The 15028-nt window shown below is 35.6% G+C and overlaps 4 protein-coding genes and 1 long non-coding RNA gene across 7 annotated transcripts; 3 read left to right on the top strand and 2 right to left on the bottom strand.

Moving 5' to 3' along the window:
- Window positions 1-29: 29 nt before the first annotated feature.
- Window positions 30-1588, bottom strand: LOC145726984 (uncharacterized). Its single transcript, XR_014177755.1, has 3 exons — window positions 562-1588; window positions 396-505; window positions 30-345 (listed from the first exon to the last, which is right to left on the bottom strand). It is a non-coding gene; the product is annotated as an uncharacterized LOC145726984 (long non-coding RNA).
- Window positions 1589-1770: 182 nt separating this feature from the next.
- On the top strand, window positions 1771-6940 carry LOC145726971 (serine protease gd-like). Of its 2 annotated transcripts, none has more exons than XM_081976321.1 (11): window positions 1771-2087; window positions 4444-4881; window positions 4948-5122; window positions 5183-5311; window positions 5365-5658; window positions 5713-5806; window positions 5866-6044; window positions 6098-6232; window positions 6287-6434; window positions 6489-6640; window positions 6695-6940. In XM_081976321.1, exons 2-11 carry the CDS (start codon window positions 4627-4629, stop codon window positions 6898-6900), a joined length of 1767 nt encoding a protein of 588 aa, XP_081832447.1. In that variant the 5' UTR covers window positions 1771-2087; window positions 4444-4626; the 3' UTR covers window positions 6901-6940. The 2 variants fall into 2 exon arrangements, with proteins under 2 accessions (XP_081832447.1, XP_081832446.1); XM_081976320.1 differs by having other exon boundaries at window positions 1773-2087; window positions 5863-6044.
- Window positions 6941-7453: 513 nt separating this feature from the next.
- PolH (DNA polymerase eta) lies at window positions 7454-10970 on the top strand. Its single transcript, XM_081976317.1, has 4 exons — window positions 7454-7731; window positions 8864-9288; window positions 9340-9972; window positions 10025-10970. Exons 1-4 carry the CDS (start codon window positions 7598-7600, stop codon window positions 10825-10827), a joined length of 1995 nt encoding a protein of 664 aa, XP_081832443.1. The 5' UTR covers window positions 7454-7597; the 3' UTR covers window positions 10828-10970.
- On the bottom strand, window positions 10942-13607 carry Dpit47 (DNA polymerase interacting tpr containing protein of 47kD). The gene is made up of 8 exons (XM_081976324.1): window positions 13468-13607; window positions 12307-12500; window positions 12134-12251; window positions 11908-12079; window positions 11552-11865; window positions 11329-11488; window positions 11117-11278; window positions 10942-11063 (listed from the first exon to the last, which is right to left on the bottom strand). The coding sequence occupies exons 2-8, from the start codon at window positions 12460-12462 to the stop codon at window positions 10979-10981; spliced, it is 1167 nt and encodes a 388-aa protein (XP_081832450.1). The 5' UTR covers window positions 12463-12500; window positions 13468-13607; the 3' UTR covers window positions 10942-10978.
- LOC145726979 (putative peptidyl-tRNA hydrolase 2) lies at window positions 12614-13459 on the top strand. Of its 2 annotated transcripts, none has more exons than XM_081976332.1 (4): window positions 12614-12851; window positions 12906-13077; window positions 13132-13257; window positions 13313-13459. In XM_081976332.1, exons 1-4 carry the CDS (start codon window positions 12696-12698, stop codon window positions 13390-13392), a joined length of 534 nt encoding a protein of 177 aa, XP_081832458.1. In that variant the 5' UTR covers window positions 12614-12695; the 3' UTR covers window positions 13393-13459. The 2 variants fall into 2 exon arrangements, with proteins under 2 accessions (XP_081832458.1, XP_081832459.1); XM_081976333.1 differs by having other exon boundaries at window positions 12617-12851; window positions 12906-13068.
- Window positions 13608-15028: the final 1421 nt, after the last annotated feature.

Raw genomic sequence — 15028 nt, 5'->3', positions numbered from 1 at the left:
CTGAAACTATAAAATTAAAAATAGTTGCTAATTTGAAAAATTACACCGAAAGTTGTATTTAAAGCAGTCAGGTTTCACAGTTGAGACGTTAAGAAACACTTTTATACTTTTCTTGCGTCACGTGACACCTGTCATAACTGTTAAAACTCACTCACCAGTGTCCTAAAAGTAGAAAATGTCAAATAGATGTGTTTTTTTTTGAGGAATTGCACTGTAAGATGTTTTTATACTTCCATGGAGTCAATTTTGACAGTTCTGACGTTAAGGAACACATTTTCCTTTTTCTTACATCACGTGGCAGATATTATAACTTATAACTAACAAAACGCTTTCACCATCAGTGATCTGAAACTATAAAATTAGAAATAGTTGCTAATTTGAGAAATTACACTGACAGTTGTGTTCAAAAGGTCCATGGAGCCAAGTTTGACAAAAAGAACACTTTTATACTTTTCTTGCATCACGTGACCACTGTCATAACTGTCAAAACTCACTCACCAGTGACCTGAAAGTAGAAAATATCAAATAGATGTGTTTGTGTTCACTGTAAGATGTTTTTACACTTCCATGGCCAATTTTGACAGTTCTGACGTTAAGGAACACGTTTACACTTTTCTTACATCACGTGGCACTATCAAAACCCGTTCACCAGTGACCTAAAACTATAAAATTAGAAATAGTTGCTAATTTGTGGAATTACACTGAAACTTGTGTTTAAAGGTCCATGGAGCCAAGTTGAACAAACAAAAAGAACAGTTTACAACTTTGCTTGCGTCGCGTGACAGCTGTCATAACTGTCAAAACAAAACTCATCCTATTGGACCTTTAATGTGCAAAAAACCATTTTCGAGCTTAGGAATAATCCAAAAATTGCAATTTTGACATTATTTGCTTATTATTTGAACTTCGTATGCATCAAAGAAATTGAAGCAAAATGTACCTTTAGACTGACAGTTCTTGTAAAAAATTTTACAGGTTTGGGACACCGCCTATTCAGGTGTGGTAAATCCAAAAGCGACCATAGGAAAACCGTGTATCGGACAGAGAAACGTAGGTAATTGCATGCGCGGGAGAAAGACAGAAAACGAAAAAAATATCAAGTAGGCCATATTTTTAGCGCGCTGTTGCCAAACGCCGTAAGTATTCAATACCCTCGACAAACTTACTTACGGCGTTTGGCAATAGCGCGCTAAAAATATGGCCTACTTGATATTTTTTTCGTTTTCTGTCTTTCTCCCGCGCATGCAATTACCTACGTTTCTCTGTCCGATACACGGTTTTCCTATGGTCGCTTTTGGATTTACCACACCTGTATGTAAAGACGCTACTGAAATAACAATTAGAAAAACAACTAACTCATCCATACGTAAACCTTGAAATGTTTCAGAGCGTCCGCCACTGGCTTAGACAACAATTTAAAAAAAAAGTGAAGATGGTTTTCCCCAATACCCCGGGGATAATCACATTTAAAATTGAATCACGACCAACGGCATGACTTTCGATTAACTTTAAACACAATGATCGTGGATTCTTCATAATTTTTTGCACTGCATTATTAGTTCCGTCAACTGCACGTCGTCAGGAAATTCATGGCTTTATCTGATAAGAGTCACTTTGGCACAAAAACTACCGGACGAACCACACCCACGCCAGTAAATTCCCCTGAAAATGACGAACGCCTTTCGAAACGGTACTAAATCAAGTGCCAATCATCATTCAATTCCGAAATATATTCTCACTGGTACTACAAGCTTTTAGTCGTTGACCACGCTTTGGACCTGCTGGTTCACGTGTTTCTGTTATTTATTATTTTACCCAGTTCGACGATATTGAGATTTTTGCTACTAACAATAATTATTATTAATTGATTAGCATATTATCGCACACGGTGTATTTATGGTCTTTTAATAAGCATAATGATATTGAGGAATTATTCGTCTACTGGTCAGTCGTGTATCGTAGTTGTTCGGTCGGTTGATGATGATCATTTTGCGCGTTTTTTGTTTGTGTACGCGATGAAATTATGTGCCTGGTGATCAGAGTGCTTTGAAAATGATACTAAGTTTGCAAAGAAAGTGAAAAACCAGGTAAAAACCCATCAAATTCAAACAGTATACTAAAAAACCTCAATTTACCTTTAATTTTGTAAATACTATATTTGGTTCTCCATCTAGTAGAATCTTGGTAACCATAAGAGCTGAAGAGAAAAGGTTTAGAATGTTAAACCGGAAGTAATGTGAAGCTTATTATCCAACTTAAATTTTAGTGAGTTATTATGCAGTGTGAAGCAGGAAGTTACAAAAAGATGAAAACACAAATTCAGTCTTTATGTTGGAAGATTCATTTTTTTACAAAATATAGCCCAAAGTGTCTCCTTCATTATTCTTGGAAGTTAGAGAGGCTTAACCAAGTGACTGCACCAAAACAAAGTTTATAGTTTGAACTGAAACTTTGAATATTCAACACAAACTCAATTACGGGGCTCTAATTCTTGATATTATTTAAAATATGGAACCGTACTCTCATGAATGTTGATAGACAGAAGAGCTGACAATACCAGCCTCCTGTCACATTCTGCATTCTCTTGATAAAACTTCCTTCCCTCGTTTCAAGAATAAGCACCCAAATTGGACTGAAATCTCGTGAGGCACTCGTAAAAGTTATCATTCCATATGTTTCTGCGTCACTCTGTAGATTTACCCTAGAACTGTTTCCTTTCAAGAGTATCATAATTGTTTTCTAAATTCATTATCACATTTAGTTTTTTTCCAAATAACACATCATAAATTTCAAGTTAATTCGTTAAAGTCACGTGACCGAAAACCTAAGTTTTGAGAATTTGAATATAATTTTTTTAAATTTCAAAATTAGAAAATTTATAATTTTCAGGCTAATAACCAATACTTTCACCTCCAGATAAATATATTCCGTGAAATCAGACGTTACTGTTAGTCAATTCCGTCATTTCTATAGAAATTATCCTAAGAATAAATTTATCCGTATGTGAAAGTATCGGCCCTTAATCCTTAATCCTTGAGTCACGTGACAAATTCTGGCAAATTGCCCCATAGAGGGAGCAGAAGCCATATTCCCCTAGTTAGATAGCGGATTCAGGAAGTAAGGAATTTACTGAATTTACAATTTTCAAGTCAAATCATTAAAGTCACGTGACCGCAAATTTTTCCAATTTAAATATGTTTTTTTTCTTTTAAAATTAGAAAATATTTACTATTTTCAAACAAAATCTGAATTTATAAATTCCTGAAATACAATGTTCAAGTTAAATCGTCAAAGTCACGTGACCGAACAACTAAATTTTGTTCAATTTAAATATGATTTTTTAAAACTAGAGCACTTACTATTTTCTAACAAATCTTTATAGTCACGTGACCAAAATCCTGAATTTTTTGAATTCATAAATTAGGTACTGAATGTACAATTTTCAAGTTAATTCGTTAAAGTCACGTGACCAAAAACCTAAATTTAAATATGATTTTTCTAAATTTTACAATCAGAGAATTTACTATTTTCAAACACAATCTTTAAAGTCACGTGACCAAAAACCTGAATTTTTTATATTTATAAATTACTGAATTCTGGCAAATTGCCCCATAAAGGGAGCAGAAGCCATATTCCCCTAGTTAGATGAGGATTCATTCAGGAAGGAAGAAAATTACTGAATTTACAATTTTCAAGTTAAATCATTAAAGTCACGTGACCGAAATTTTTTTCAATTTAAATATATTTTTTTTATTTTAAAATTAGAGAATATTTACTATTTTCAAACAAAACCTTTAGTCACGTGACCAAAAATCTGAATTTATAAATTCCTGAAATACAATGTTCAAGTTAAATTGTCAAAGTCACGTGACCGAAAAACTAAATTTTGTTCAATTTAAATATGATTTTTTAAATTTTAAAACTAGAGCACTTACTATTTTCTAACAAATCTTTATAGTCACGTGACCAAAAACCTGAATTTTTTGAATTCATAAATTAGGTACTAAATGTACAATTTTCAAGTTAATTCGTTAAAGTTACGTGACCAAAAACCTAAATTTAAATATGATTTTTTTTTAATTTTAAAATCAGAAAATTTACTAATTTCAAACAAAATCTTTAAAGTCACGTGACCAAAAATCTGAATTTTTTGAATTTATAAATTATACTGAAATACATTTTTCTTTTATTGCTGCTTCTTTTTGAACAGTCACAAACTAAGAACAACTAGAATACAAACTTAGCATCGTCACGACTTTGTACCTGCATTTTTCTCGAATATCCAAAAGGTTTTATTGCTGTCATATAATTTTAGAGTACCGTTTTGGTGCTCGTATTTCAGATTTACTTCAAAATTGGTAGCTTTAACACACGTGTTGAATACGTTTTCCAATAATTCTAATCAAATATAACATAAAATACAAATGTGATTATCAATTTCAGAGGCGGACCACAACAAAGTGAACAGTGCACCGTGATCAGTGGCGTTTTTTTCCCGTTAAATCAAAGAAAAATTACTCACTCGGACGTTATAATTATTGCATATTACGCTTGTTGTGTGGTACCTAAAAATAATTACTCTGTTAGTTTAGTAAGTCGTTTAAATTTGCTGTGATCTGATAAATAATGTTGACCTACACTGTGATATTAACGCTAATACTGAGTGCAACATGGGGAATGGGCAACAACGGGTTCCGGATGGTGATCTACTCTCGGAGCGTCGATAATAGCCAGAACCCATTGCAGAGCCCTTGTCCTGACATTTTCCAGTACCAATACGACGAAAATGGTAATTTAATTGGTACTATTCGCGTCGATCAGACTGATGGTACCGGTTATGTTCAGTTGGATGTTGAACTGTCTGTTGGCAACACTGTACAGGTATTTTAATTCAGTTATTCTAGAAGATTGTTATTTTAACTACTAACTACGATCTTGAAATTTTAGGGTTTTAATGGTCGAATAATTCTGACCGAGAACCGTCAAAAAGTGATAAAGGACATCATGAACAGAAAACCAATACACTACAATGTGCAGTTTCCGGTTTGGGAAAACTTCCCCCCCAGAATCACAAAAATTTCCGTCAATGGAAATTTGATTTGCAGTGGACCTAGAATACCCAGTATGTTTTTGTTTTTACCTGTTTGCCAGTTCATTCATATACATATAACAACATTTTCAGTTCAATCAGTACCAGTTTGGACAAAAATCAACCTGCAACACAAACTTAGATTGGATGTTTTGCCGCTATTAGCCTCTTTGGATAGCACTACAGAAGATAGCACCAGCCAATTCAACAATGTGGACAACGGTTGGTAACATCAGAATTTTACAATATTGATTTTTAAAAAATGTGGATTGCAGCAAACCAATTTGATATCCGGTCGGATAACTATCCTTCCGCGTCCAATAACGTTTTCGCCGACTTTGCACCTAGTCGACCACCACCACCTCCACCACCAGACAGACGACCACCTCCTAACAATCCCTTCTTCAACGGAAAAAATCCTTATGGCTTCAATCCCCCAGGTCCGCCTCCTAGAAGGCCACCACCTGATCAAGGACCAAATCGTAATGGAGTGATCAATCCTCAGAATCCATTTTTCACTGGACTGTCCACCCCACAACCTCCAAGGGGTGATGAAGGAGATAGTAATGGTAGAAAACTTTAATTCGGTCGTAAATGAGTGTTTTAAGGATTTTTGCGTTCAGGTACTCCGTTTAGTGAACAAAACGAAGGTCCTTCAGTGATAATCGAACCAACTAGTCAGTCATCTCCACCTAAAGAAGGTTCATCTCTATCCAGGTAATTTTAAGCCAAACATTAAAGTAAGAGTTAACGATAACTTTTAACTAACACAGCAGTGAAATCAACGAAGTTTGTGGCCGACCTTTAGCAATCAATCAGCTGGTAGTTAACGGACAATCCGTATCCAACGGAGCTTATCCGTGGTTAGTGGCCATTTTTAGACAAAAAGAGGACGCTCTGAGCCTTAGCTACATTTGCAGCGGATCTCTTATATCAAATCGCCATGTAGTGACCGGTAAGACTTGAATTTTTAAAAGTTTCCTCTACAACAACAATTATTTAAAATAGCGGCCCATTGCTTGAAACTGGAGCACCGAAGAGTGAAACCAAACGAAATTGTTTGTGTTTTTGGCAAGCTGAACATCAGAAAATGGAATGAACCTGGTTTAATACTAGAACCTGAAACCATCACCATACACCCAGGTTAAATCACTTATTTCACCAATTTATGCAGTTATAATAAGTATAATAATGTAGATTATCAGTATGGACGAGCTAATGCAGATGTGGCAATGATCACATTTTCTGATCCAATCACATTCAGCAGAACCATATTGCCTTTATGCTTATGGCAAGGCCCTAACGATCTAAACCAAATAGTGGGGAATGTAGGAACAGTGGTGGGGTGAGTTTTTGCTAATTTCAATAAAAACCATAAACATGGAATAATCAAAAATAGGTGGGGTAGGACTGAGACTGGTGATCTCAGTTCCGCAGAGCCGCGACAAGTAAACATGCCCATTGTAGATCAGGTGGACTGCGTAAAAAGCAGCAGCCCTATAGTCAATAAAGCTTTACTGGAGATTATATCCCACAACACTTTCTGCGCTGGTAAGTACTGGAAACTTAGACAGTGTTTGCCCCTTATTGTGTCCATTTGAAAAGGAACCCGCAATGGTACCGGACCTTGTAATGGAGACAGTGGCTCCGCCTTCCTTTTGAGGAAGAATGGTGTTTTTTACTTGAGAGGAATAGTGTCAACAGCGTTGTCGGATGCGACGTCAAGATTGTGCAACTTGGACGAGTACATCGTATTTACGGACGCTAGCAAATACTTAGACTGGATACGAAATACTATGAACACTACCTGATTTGTAATTTAAGTTATAATAATAAATTTATTTACAGAAACTATTATTACAAACCCTTTCTCTGCATGTATATTTAATAATTCCCACGTAGTGGTTTAAGTTAATTGAGTAAATAATTATTAAATAGATTGTTTAATCAAAACAAACATTACATTTACAATTAATCGCATTACGTAAATTATTTCCCGGTTGATATCCTCTCAGGGATTACCCTAGTAAACAGTAGCGTGCATAATCGAACAAAGTGCTGACATCTCATTAACATTGCTGTTTTTGTATGCGGTGTAGATCATCCAGGAGACTTATAAATATCTATGACTTTTAAATATGGCGCTTTGTAGCGGTGTTGCCAGATGTTACTATAAACATAGGGCAGCTAATTGAATATAATAAAAATCAAGACAGATAAAAATTTAAAAAGTTTATCCTTTTCTTTTAGAAACTATACTACAAGACAGTATTTCTAATTTATTAGTAAAATGATATTTTTATTACATGAGTTTTGACAACCTGGCATTACTGCACTTTTGACAATTTGCAGAAATGCCGAGCTTTTGACTTTTGAGGTTATGAATTTGTTTACAAGCTTTATTTTTCAAATAAATACAGTTTAACAATACTTTGAACCTAAAAAAAAACAGTTTTCGGTAAATTATTAATAATTTTCTGTGCCTTAAACAATATATAGTTACCGAATATGGATCATACAAGTCGTATTATCGTGCTCATAGATATGGACTGTTTCTTCTGTCAGGTGGAGGAAAATTTAGACCCCAAATTGAAAGGCAAGCCCTTGGCGGTGGTGCAGTACAATCAGTGGCGTGGGGGAGGGTAAGAACTCACATTAATTTTCTATACATCAATTTTATATGAAAAGTTCTCTATAATAATGTAATTAGTAAGTAAATGTACAGTTCCAAGCTGGAAAAAGTTAACCAGCTTCAAGCTATTTTGTATGTAATTGTATAGTCATTCTTTATTTGACATTAATTACTTACTATTCATAATATTAGCTTTATCTTCCATGAATTTTGCTGGGTAATAGGGTCACTGTACCATTAATTTATCATCTAACCAAAATTTTCACTTTACCAAAGCATATTTATATTTCAATCTGTAAATTACCATGAAAAAGATTACTATTTCAAACAATGTGAATTCTAATTTCTCATTAACAAATACAATATCCATACAAAATTGTAGTTTTATCTAATAACTAGTTGATCTCTGGTTTACTGGTAAATGACATTAAAGAAGTGAAGAATAACACAGCTCTTAGTTGTTCATATAAATAGACTACTTCAATATCTTGGGTTCAATCAATATTCAAAAAAAAATAATAAAAATATGGATGAAAAAATCTTGAGAGAAAAGTAGTCATGCAATTTTTTAAAATTAATTTTTGATGTTGACAAAAATGATTCCCAACTTGCTGGTGCAGTGATCTTACAAAACCTGAACAATTAAATACAGGGAGAGTGTTCAAATTACTAAAATTAAAGATAACCAGACACCTGCTAACCTAACCCAACCTCTTCTGGAACTTATTTTGCTGCCTTTAAGGCTTTTTTTCTTTTGTGATATACTGTCTAAGCTAAAATTCAGCCTGTTCTGAGTTACCTTAAACCTAAAACTTAGGAGGTGGCTATTTTGCCAATTTCACAATTTTGGTTTTAAAAGTAGGGCTTCTTTTCAACATTTTCTAGTAACTTTGCAAAAATACTAGCTCAGACTGATACTGTAGACGTTTGAATCACTTAAACTCCTTCAACTAGCAAGATTCAACAAGTGGACCTTGTCAATTGTTCAGATTAAGGAAAAGTGTCCTTTTAATACTCAGTGTCCAGATTAAAGAGATTATACACTGTAAAGCCATCTAGTATATGCTAAACCATTCTGAAAGACATAAATCCTTTGAAAACAACTAACCCTCAAGCACTCAAGCTATAAATCAAAATTTCAGAATAATTGCTGTAAACTACCCTGCCAGAAACAAAGGAGTACAAAGACATATGAGAGGCGACGATGCGAAAAAAGTTTGTCCTGAAATTGTGTTAGTCAAAGTACCAGAAGTGCGCGGCAAAGCCGAATTGTCCAAGTATCGAGACGCTGGCAAAAGAGTGGCCAACGTTCTGCAAACTTTTACACCGAATTTAGAACGAGCTTCGGTGGACGAAGCCTACATGGATATCACACACATCATAGATAAACGAATTCAAGAAGACCAGGACCGAATTCATCCAGAACAGTTACTGAACACTTTTGTTGTGGGCACCACCACTCCAGATTTTTTAGCCAACATTTCCCAATATAATGAAGCTGACTTCAAGTTGGCTTTAGGGGCTGTAATAGCAGAAGAAATACGCGCTGAAGTCTTCAAACTAACAGGTAAGTAGATTTTGATATGGTGTCCAGAAACCACATTAAATACTTCACTAGGTTATCAATGTTCAGCTGGTATAGCTCACAATAAAATCTTGGCTAAACTAGTGTGCGGGTTGCATAAACCCAACAAACAAACTGTTTTACCTCAAGGGGCTGTGCAACAGCTGTACCAAACAATTCCAGTTAAAAAAATCACAGGTTTAGGGGGAAAATTCGGAGTAACTGTAACTGAAAAACTCCACATTGAATACATGGCAGAACTGGCTAAATTCAGCCTAAAAGAATTAACAAAGCACTTTGAAGAGAAATCAGCCCGTTGGCTTTATAACCTGGCTCAAGGTGTTGACGTAGAGCCAGTCAATACTAGACTCATTGCTAAGTCTATAGGGTGTTCAAAAAATTTTACTGGTAGAGCCAGATTGTGCACAAGCGAGCAGGTGGAACATTGGGTGAATGAACTTGCACAAGAAATGCTTGAGCGACTTAATAAAGATTTAGAGGAAAACAATCGTAAAGCTAGACAAATGGTGGTTAGTTACGGTCAGGAAGTTGAAGGTGACGAAGTACACAGCTCAAAAAGTCATCCTTTAAACATGTACGAGCAAAAGCATATTGTGGACAACACTTTTAAAATTTTACAAAAGAATTGTTGTAAAGATGATGGCAGTTATGGAATTACATTTTTTGGTGAGTGTATGCTATGTTTCAGCTAGAAATGTTTAGTAATGTGTTTATTTAGGTATTAGTGCTGGCCAGTTCCAAGACGTTAAAAAAACCAGGGAAATTACTACTTTTTTCCAGCAAATGAAAGAAAAATTAAACAACTCCAGAACAGTTGAGACTAGAAGTTCAAGTAATGACTCAATTTACTCTCAGACAACTGAAGAAGGTGATGATTTATGCTCAGACAACTTGGTTTATTATGAACAAGTTCATCCTGACAAAATTGAAACACAAGAAATCACACTGTTTGAGTCACTTGACAAAACAAATACAAGTTCAGATGTTTCCAAAGACTCATTAAGCAACGAAGTCGATTTTTATAACAATCAAAACCCTGAAAAACAATCATTCTTCAACAAATACTTTAACACAAATAGAGATTTTGACACGTCAAAACCACTAATGACTGTGGATACAAGTGAACTAATTAATTGCACAGAGTGCGGTAAAAGCATAAAAACTGAAGACTACCAGTCCCATCAGGATTATCACTTTGCATTAAGTCTGGTAAAAACAGAGGCCCACTTGTACAAAAATCAGCCTGCAGCCCTTGCAATGAAACAGGAAACCAAAATATCAAAGAAGAGGAAAGTCGCAGACTTGCAACACAAACCAATAGGGGAATACTTCAAAATGGTACCAGATAAAAGTTTGAACCAGTGCTGTGAGTGCGGTCAATGGGTTAGTGATTTAGAGGAACACAAAGACTATCACGCCGCCAAAAAGTTGCACTTAGAGATTAATGTCAGTTCTGCTTCTGTGGCCAGTAAAGCAGACAGAAAACCAAAGGGAATTTTAAGTTTTTTTAAATCAACATGACACTCAAGTTATCTTAGCCAATTGTGATAAATGGGGGGCCTAGTAATGTGATAAGAATTATTTATTTACTGCTGTTATACAAATTTTATTGAGGCAAATATTGAAATCAAACCATTTTGTAGATAAAAAAGTTTTATTTGTTCCTTTCTAGTTAATTACTTTCCAACAATTTTTTTTCAGCCTCACTGTTTTTTACTAAAACAATAAAAGAGGGCGTCCCTCCTTTAATCAGGTAACTACAAAAAATAAATACATCAAACTCAAAATCTGCATTAAAACCCTCACTTACTCTGGAAACTTTAAAATTTCTGCTAAACTCTTAGTGACCTCAACTTTCACTAAAACTTTTTTGTTATTTTCATAATACACATTTAAGTTGTCTGGCCTGTATTTTTGTTGCTGGTCCCATTCAGGACTGGTGGCAAAAACGGTGCTTAAATGCTCTAAAACACTTTAAAAAACCATTAAAATTATTCTTCACACTGAAAGTGATGTTTATACCTGTCTTGTTCACTAAACTGTTGGATGTAATCCATAATTTTATACTCAGGATACACAAAAACAACCGGCCATACCAAACAATTTGTCTCATCCTGTAAAAACACTCTACTGTGTACTAATTGTGGCAAACATGGTTCCAACAAACTCAAGTTTATATTGCCTTAAATTAAAAACACATTTTCTTTCCTTACAGTTTACAATTAGTAAAGTAGGTTTTACCAACCTTTTTGACCTCCTTCTATATGGTAACCCCTTTTAATAATCTCTTCAATCAGCTTGTCTTCCAACATCTTACACTTTTTGTCCTCGGCAGCTTTTTTCCTTTCATTTCTCTCCTTCAACTTAGCCTCATTAATACATTTTTTCCTCAATTCAAGGGTTTCTTTATGGGTTTTGTTACCTTCCAAAATTTGATCGCAATATTCAACTGCTTTATTGTACTGTTCCAAGTGGTAGCAACAATTGGCAGCCCTGGTCAGTACTTTGTCATAATAAGGCTTAAGTTTCAGTGCCAACTCGCAGTCCTTTAAACATGATCTACACCCACCAAATAGTAAACATTTTAGAGTTATGAAGTACCTGTAGTTTTTTAAAAACCAATGGGCAGCAGCTCTATTGTTCAGTAAAGTAGCTTCAATGTCAGGGTCCCCACATTTTTGCTTTATACCCTCAGTGTAGGCAACTATAGCCAATCTGTAGTTTTTGTGCTTAAAATTGAAATTACCATCTTCCTTGTAAGCTGTTGCCAGTTCTGGAATTGTACCCCAAACAAAAATTTGCAGAATTTAGTCCATTGAGCCCCTACCAGCTGGTTCGTTTTCCTCAGGATCATACTTAAGTTTTTGTAGTCCTTCATACAAAGGATGCAGGTCTTGTCCCAACTGAGGGGACTCGGTCATGAAAAATGGATGTTTGGCCATTTCCTGTTCAAGTAAAGAGTGCAAATCAAATTCGGGCACATTAAACTTTAGTAAGTACCTCTTCCCATCTATCCTCAGGCCAGCCATCTTCATAGCGTTTTTTCGGTAAATTGTTTATAAACTGCTCCAAGTCAGCGTCCAGTTTTTGGGCCAGTTTCAGTCGTTCTTCGTCTGTCATGGGCTGTTTTTGACCCTCGTCATTTACGGGATTCATCCTTTGTCGATTTGTACCTTCAAATTTCTTGCTTGAAGCTAAAAATTGGAAAAACCACAATACAATGTAGGGTTGTAGGTGCTTATTATTGTAACATAACCTAGAAAAAAAAACAGGTTAGAGGACACTCAAGCCAAGGTCATGTGACTTAAATAATAAGAAGAAAACTTTATTTAACCTAACCTAACTTAAACCAACAAATTTGTTTGAGATTAAATTTTAGATTTTTTAAAATGGGGCTTATTCCCAGTACTTCCTACTTAACTGTATTTAGTGCGGGCACTCTGATAGGTGCTGCCTCCACATATTTTGTCCTTAAGTTCCGTCATCATAAGCCCAAAGTAAAAGGAAACCCAGTGTGGTCGAATGGTATGGAAGAGCGCTACGAGGTTTGTCTTTGTACTTTACTCAATAAAATAACCCCATAAAAGTGTTGAGACTAGTTTGAGGACACTGACGACGAAGTGAGATTAATCTTAGGGGTACGCAACGATTTAAAGATGCAAAAGGGTAAAGTGGCCGCACAGTGCGGGCATGGGGCTATGGCGGCCTACGCCAACACTTTGAGCACTTCACCCGCTTTACTGAAAGATTGGCTGAGAAATGGTAAATCTAGTATGTTCTACAAGTTGCTTTAATTTCTTAAATCGTTATTGCTTATGTTTTAAGGCGGCACCAAAATTGCCCTTAGAGTGGAGTCAGAAGAGCAGATGATGGATCTTGATAAAAAAGCTAAACAGTTAAATGTGCTTAGTTGCATTATTAGGGATGCAGGACAAACTCAAGTAGCGCCAGGTTATTAAATTCCTTATCTGGGGTAAATGTGTTTTCTAATTTAATGTTTTTGTAGGTACTCGAACTGTGATAGCGATAGGCCCCGCACGGAAAAGTGTTTTGGAAAAAATAACAGGGCACTTAAAACTATACTAAGTGACTTTAGAGCTGTTAATTATTATTAATAATTTATTTAATAAAAACTGGAATGTATTAAATCATATTTCTTACTTTTACAAATTTGATAACGGCAACCTCCCACCTCCCTGCTATAAAAAAAGAAATAAAGAAAAGTTGAGGTTAGGTCGGAATGTAAACATTTGATTGTCGTTCGCTGGCTCTAATCTTGGTTATTAGTTATTACTCTCAGCGCGCGCGCCAGGCAACCTTGGGAATCCGGAAACCATCGTGTCCTTCCGTCCATCATCGCATTCTGGCCACGCCTCTGTTTTCCAAGACGCTCGCTTATTTTTAATTTTGTATCCTGGCGAGAGGAGAACAAAATTCACTCGGTTTGTTCCGGTCACTTTGACAGCTAATAACGTCAAAACCAGTCCGATTTCACTAGGCTTGATGGTACTCATTTTCGACTAATTTGGGGACGGGGAATCCATTTCGGCTGTCAAAATGACAGTAACTGTGACTCAATTCGAGATACTGGCGATTTGTGGAGATATCAAAAAAGTGATTTCACCAATGGATTGGGCGCCCCAAAATTAGTCAAAAACCACCCTTTACTCGTTTTGTTTTGATAAAAAACGCTTGAGATGCATTATTGTTGCAAAGTGACAGATCACTTTGACAGCTAATAACGTCAAAACCAGTCGGATTTCACTAGGGTTGATGGTACTCATTTTCGACTAATTTGGGGACGAGGAATCCATTCCAGCTGTCAAAAGGACAGTAGCTGTCACTTAGTTCGAGATCGGCCAAACGGTGTTATCAATCAACTCATGTGGGTATATTTTTAGAAAGCTTGAAATGTGCTCTATCTTTTGTTTTCTACGATATTTAGACGTATGGTCCATTTTTTTTCCCGTCGCGGTTACGTCATCATTTGCCTTTCTTGTCTATTACATGCGTTCCGAGCGCGATAAAATTTTGACGTTATCTGGACGACAAGTTAGGTTAGGTTATGTTGTTTTTGTTATTTGTTTATTTGGGAACTGTAACAAATTCAAATTGCATGTTGTTTTGCTGTTTTCGTCAATTTTGGGGGATTGGTTTATATGAGAATGTCCTGTAAGACCAAAACTTTTACGGATACACTGCCATCTACAAAATTTTACAACAAAACAAGGGTTATGTTTTTGTTGATCACATCAAATTAGCTTCAAAGAGGAAAACCTACTAAAGACCTGAATTTAGATGGAAGGCAGCAAAAGTTTTCTGCCTGCACAAGCATTTAAAATATTTGATGAGGCCCAGGACACGTTTACAACACAGGGTTGTCGTAAGTTGCTTTATTTTTGTCAATTTATATAAAATACTCTACTATCATTGTAGTTACTGACCATATCTTAGAGGTGCTACATTCATACTTTGGAGAACCTTTCTCCAAAGCGACTGAGATGATTGACAAAGTCCAAATCACCAGGTATAGCACTGAAGATGCTCGTCGTTGGGTATTTGAAGTATCCACTCCACAGGAACAGTATGTAGTCTTTGAGGGAATTAACTTTTGTCAGTGTGACTTTTTCCACAATTGTGTACTGGGTAAGGGTACAAATATAACTTGTTGGCATGTATTGACGGTAAATTTGGCAAAAGTTTTGGGAAGATTTAAACAGGA

The sequence above is a fragment of the Ips typographus genome, linkage group LG3 (genome assembly GCF_016097725.1).
Source record: "Ips typographus isolate SLU linkage group LG3, UJ_Ityp_2.0, whole genome shotgun sequence".
In the NCBI taxonomy this organism is placed as follows: domain Eukaryota; kingdom Metazoa; phylum Arthropoda; class Insecta; order Coleoptera; family Curculionidae; genus Ips; species Ips typographus.
The sequence above is the reverse complement of the archived record's forward strand: the minus strand, read 5'-3'. Positions and strand labels throughout refer to the sequence as shown.

What these genes read in the sequence shown, in the direction of transcription:
- LOC145726971 (XM_081976320.1), top strand. Translation starts at nt 4,627, where the DNA reads ATGTTGACCTACACTGTGATATTAACGCTAATACTGAGTGCAACATGG. An exon ending in TGATGAAGGAGATAGTAATG is followed by an intron (nt 5,659 to 5,712) that starts GTAGAAAACTTT and finishes TTTTGCGTTCAG; the next exon opens with GTACTCCGTTTAGTGAACAA. An exon ending in GAAGGTTCATCTCTATCCAG is followed by an intron (nt 5,807 to 5,862) that starts GTAATTTTAAGC and finishes TAACTAACACAG; the next exon opens with CAGTGAAATCAACGAAGTTT.
- PolH (XM_081976317.1), top strand. Translation starts at nt 7,598, where the DNA reads ATGGATCATACAAGTCGTATTATCGTGCTCATAGATATGGACTGTTTC. An exon ending in AATCAGTGGCGTGGGGGAGG is followed by an intron (nt 7,732 to 8,863) that starts GTAAGAACTCAC and finishes TCAAAATTTCAG; the next exon opens with AATAATTGCTGTAAACTACC. An exon ending in TGAAGTCTTCAAACTAACAG is followed by an intron (nt 9,289 to 9,339) that starts GTAAGTAGATTT and finishes ATACTTCACTAG; the next exon opens with GTTATCAATGTTCAGCTGGT.
- Dpit47 (XM_081976324.1), bottom strand. Translation starts at nt 12,462, where the DNA reads ATGAATCCCGTAAATGACGAGGGTCAAAAACAGCCCATGACAGACGAA. An exon ending in CTGAGGATAGATGGGAAGAG is followed by an intron (nt 12,252 to 12,306) that starts GTACTTACTAAA and finishes TTACTTGAACAG; the next exon opens with GAAATGGCCAAACATCCATT. An exon ending in TATAGAAGGAGGTCAAAAAG is followed by an intron (nt 11,489 to 11,551) that starts GTTGGTAAAACC and finishes TTTTAATTTAAG; the next exon opens with GCAATATAAACTTGAGTTTG.
- LOC145726979 (XM_081976332.1), top strand. Translation starts at nt 12,696, where the DNA reads ATGGGGCTTATTCCCAGTACTTCCTACTTAACTGTATTTAGTGCGGGC. An exon ending in GTATGGAAGAGCGCTACGAG is followed by an intron (nt 12,852 to 12,905) that starts GTTTGTCTTTGT and finishes TGTTGAGACTAG; the next exon opens with TTTGAGGACACTGACGACGA. An exon ending in ACAAACTCAAGTAGCGCCAG is followed by an intron (nt 13,258 to 13,312) that starts GTTATTAAATTC and finishes ATGTTTTTGTAG; the next exon opens with GTACTCGAACTGTGATAGCG.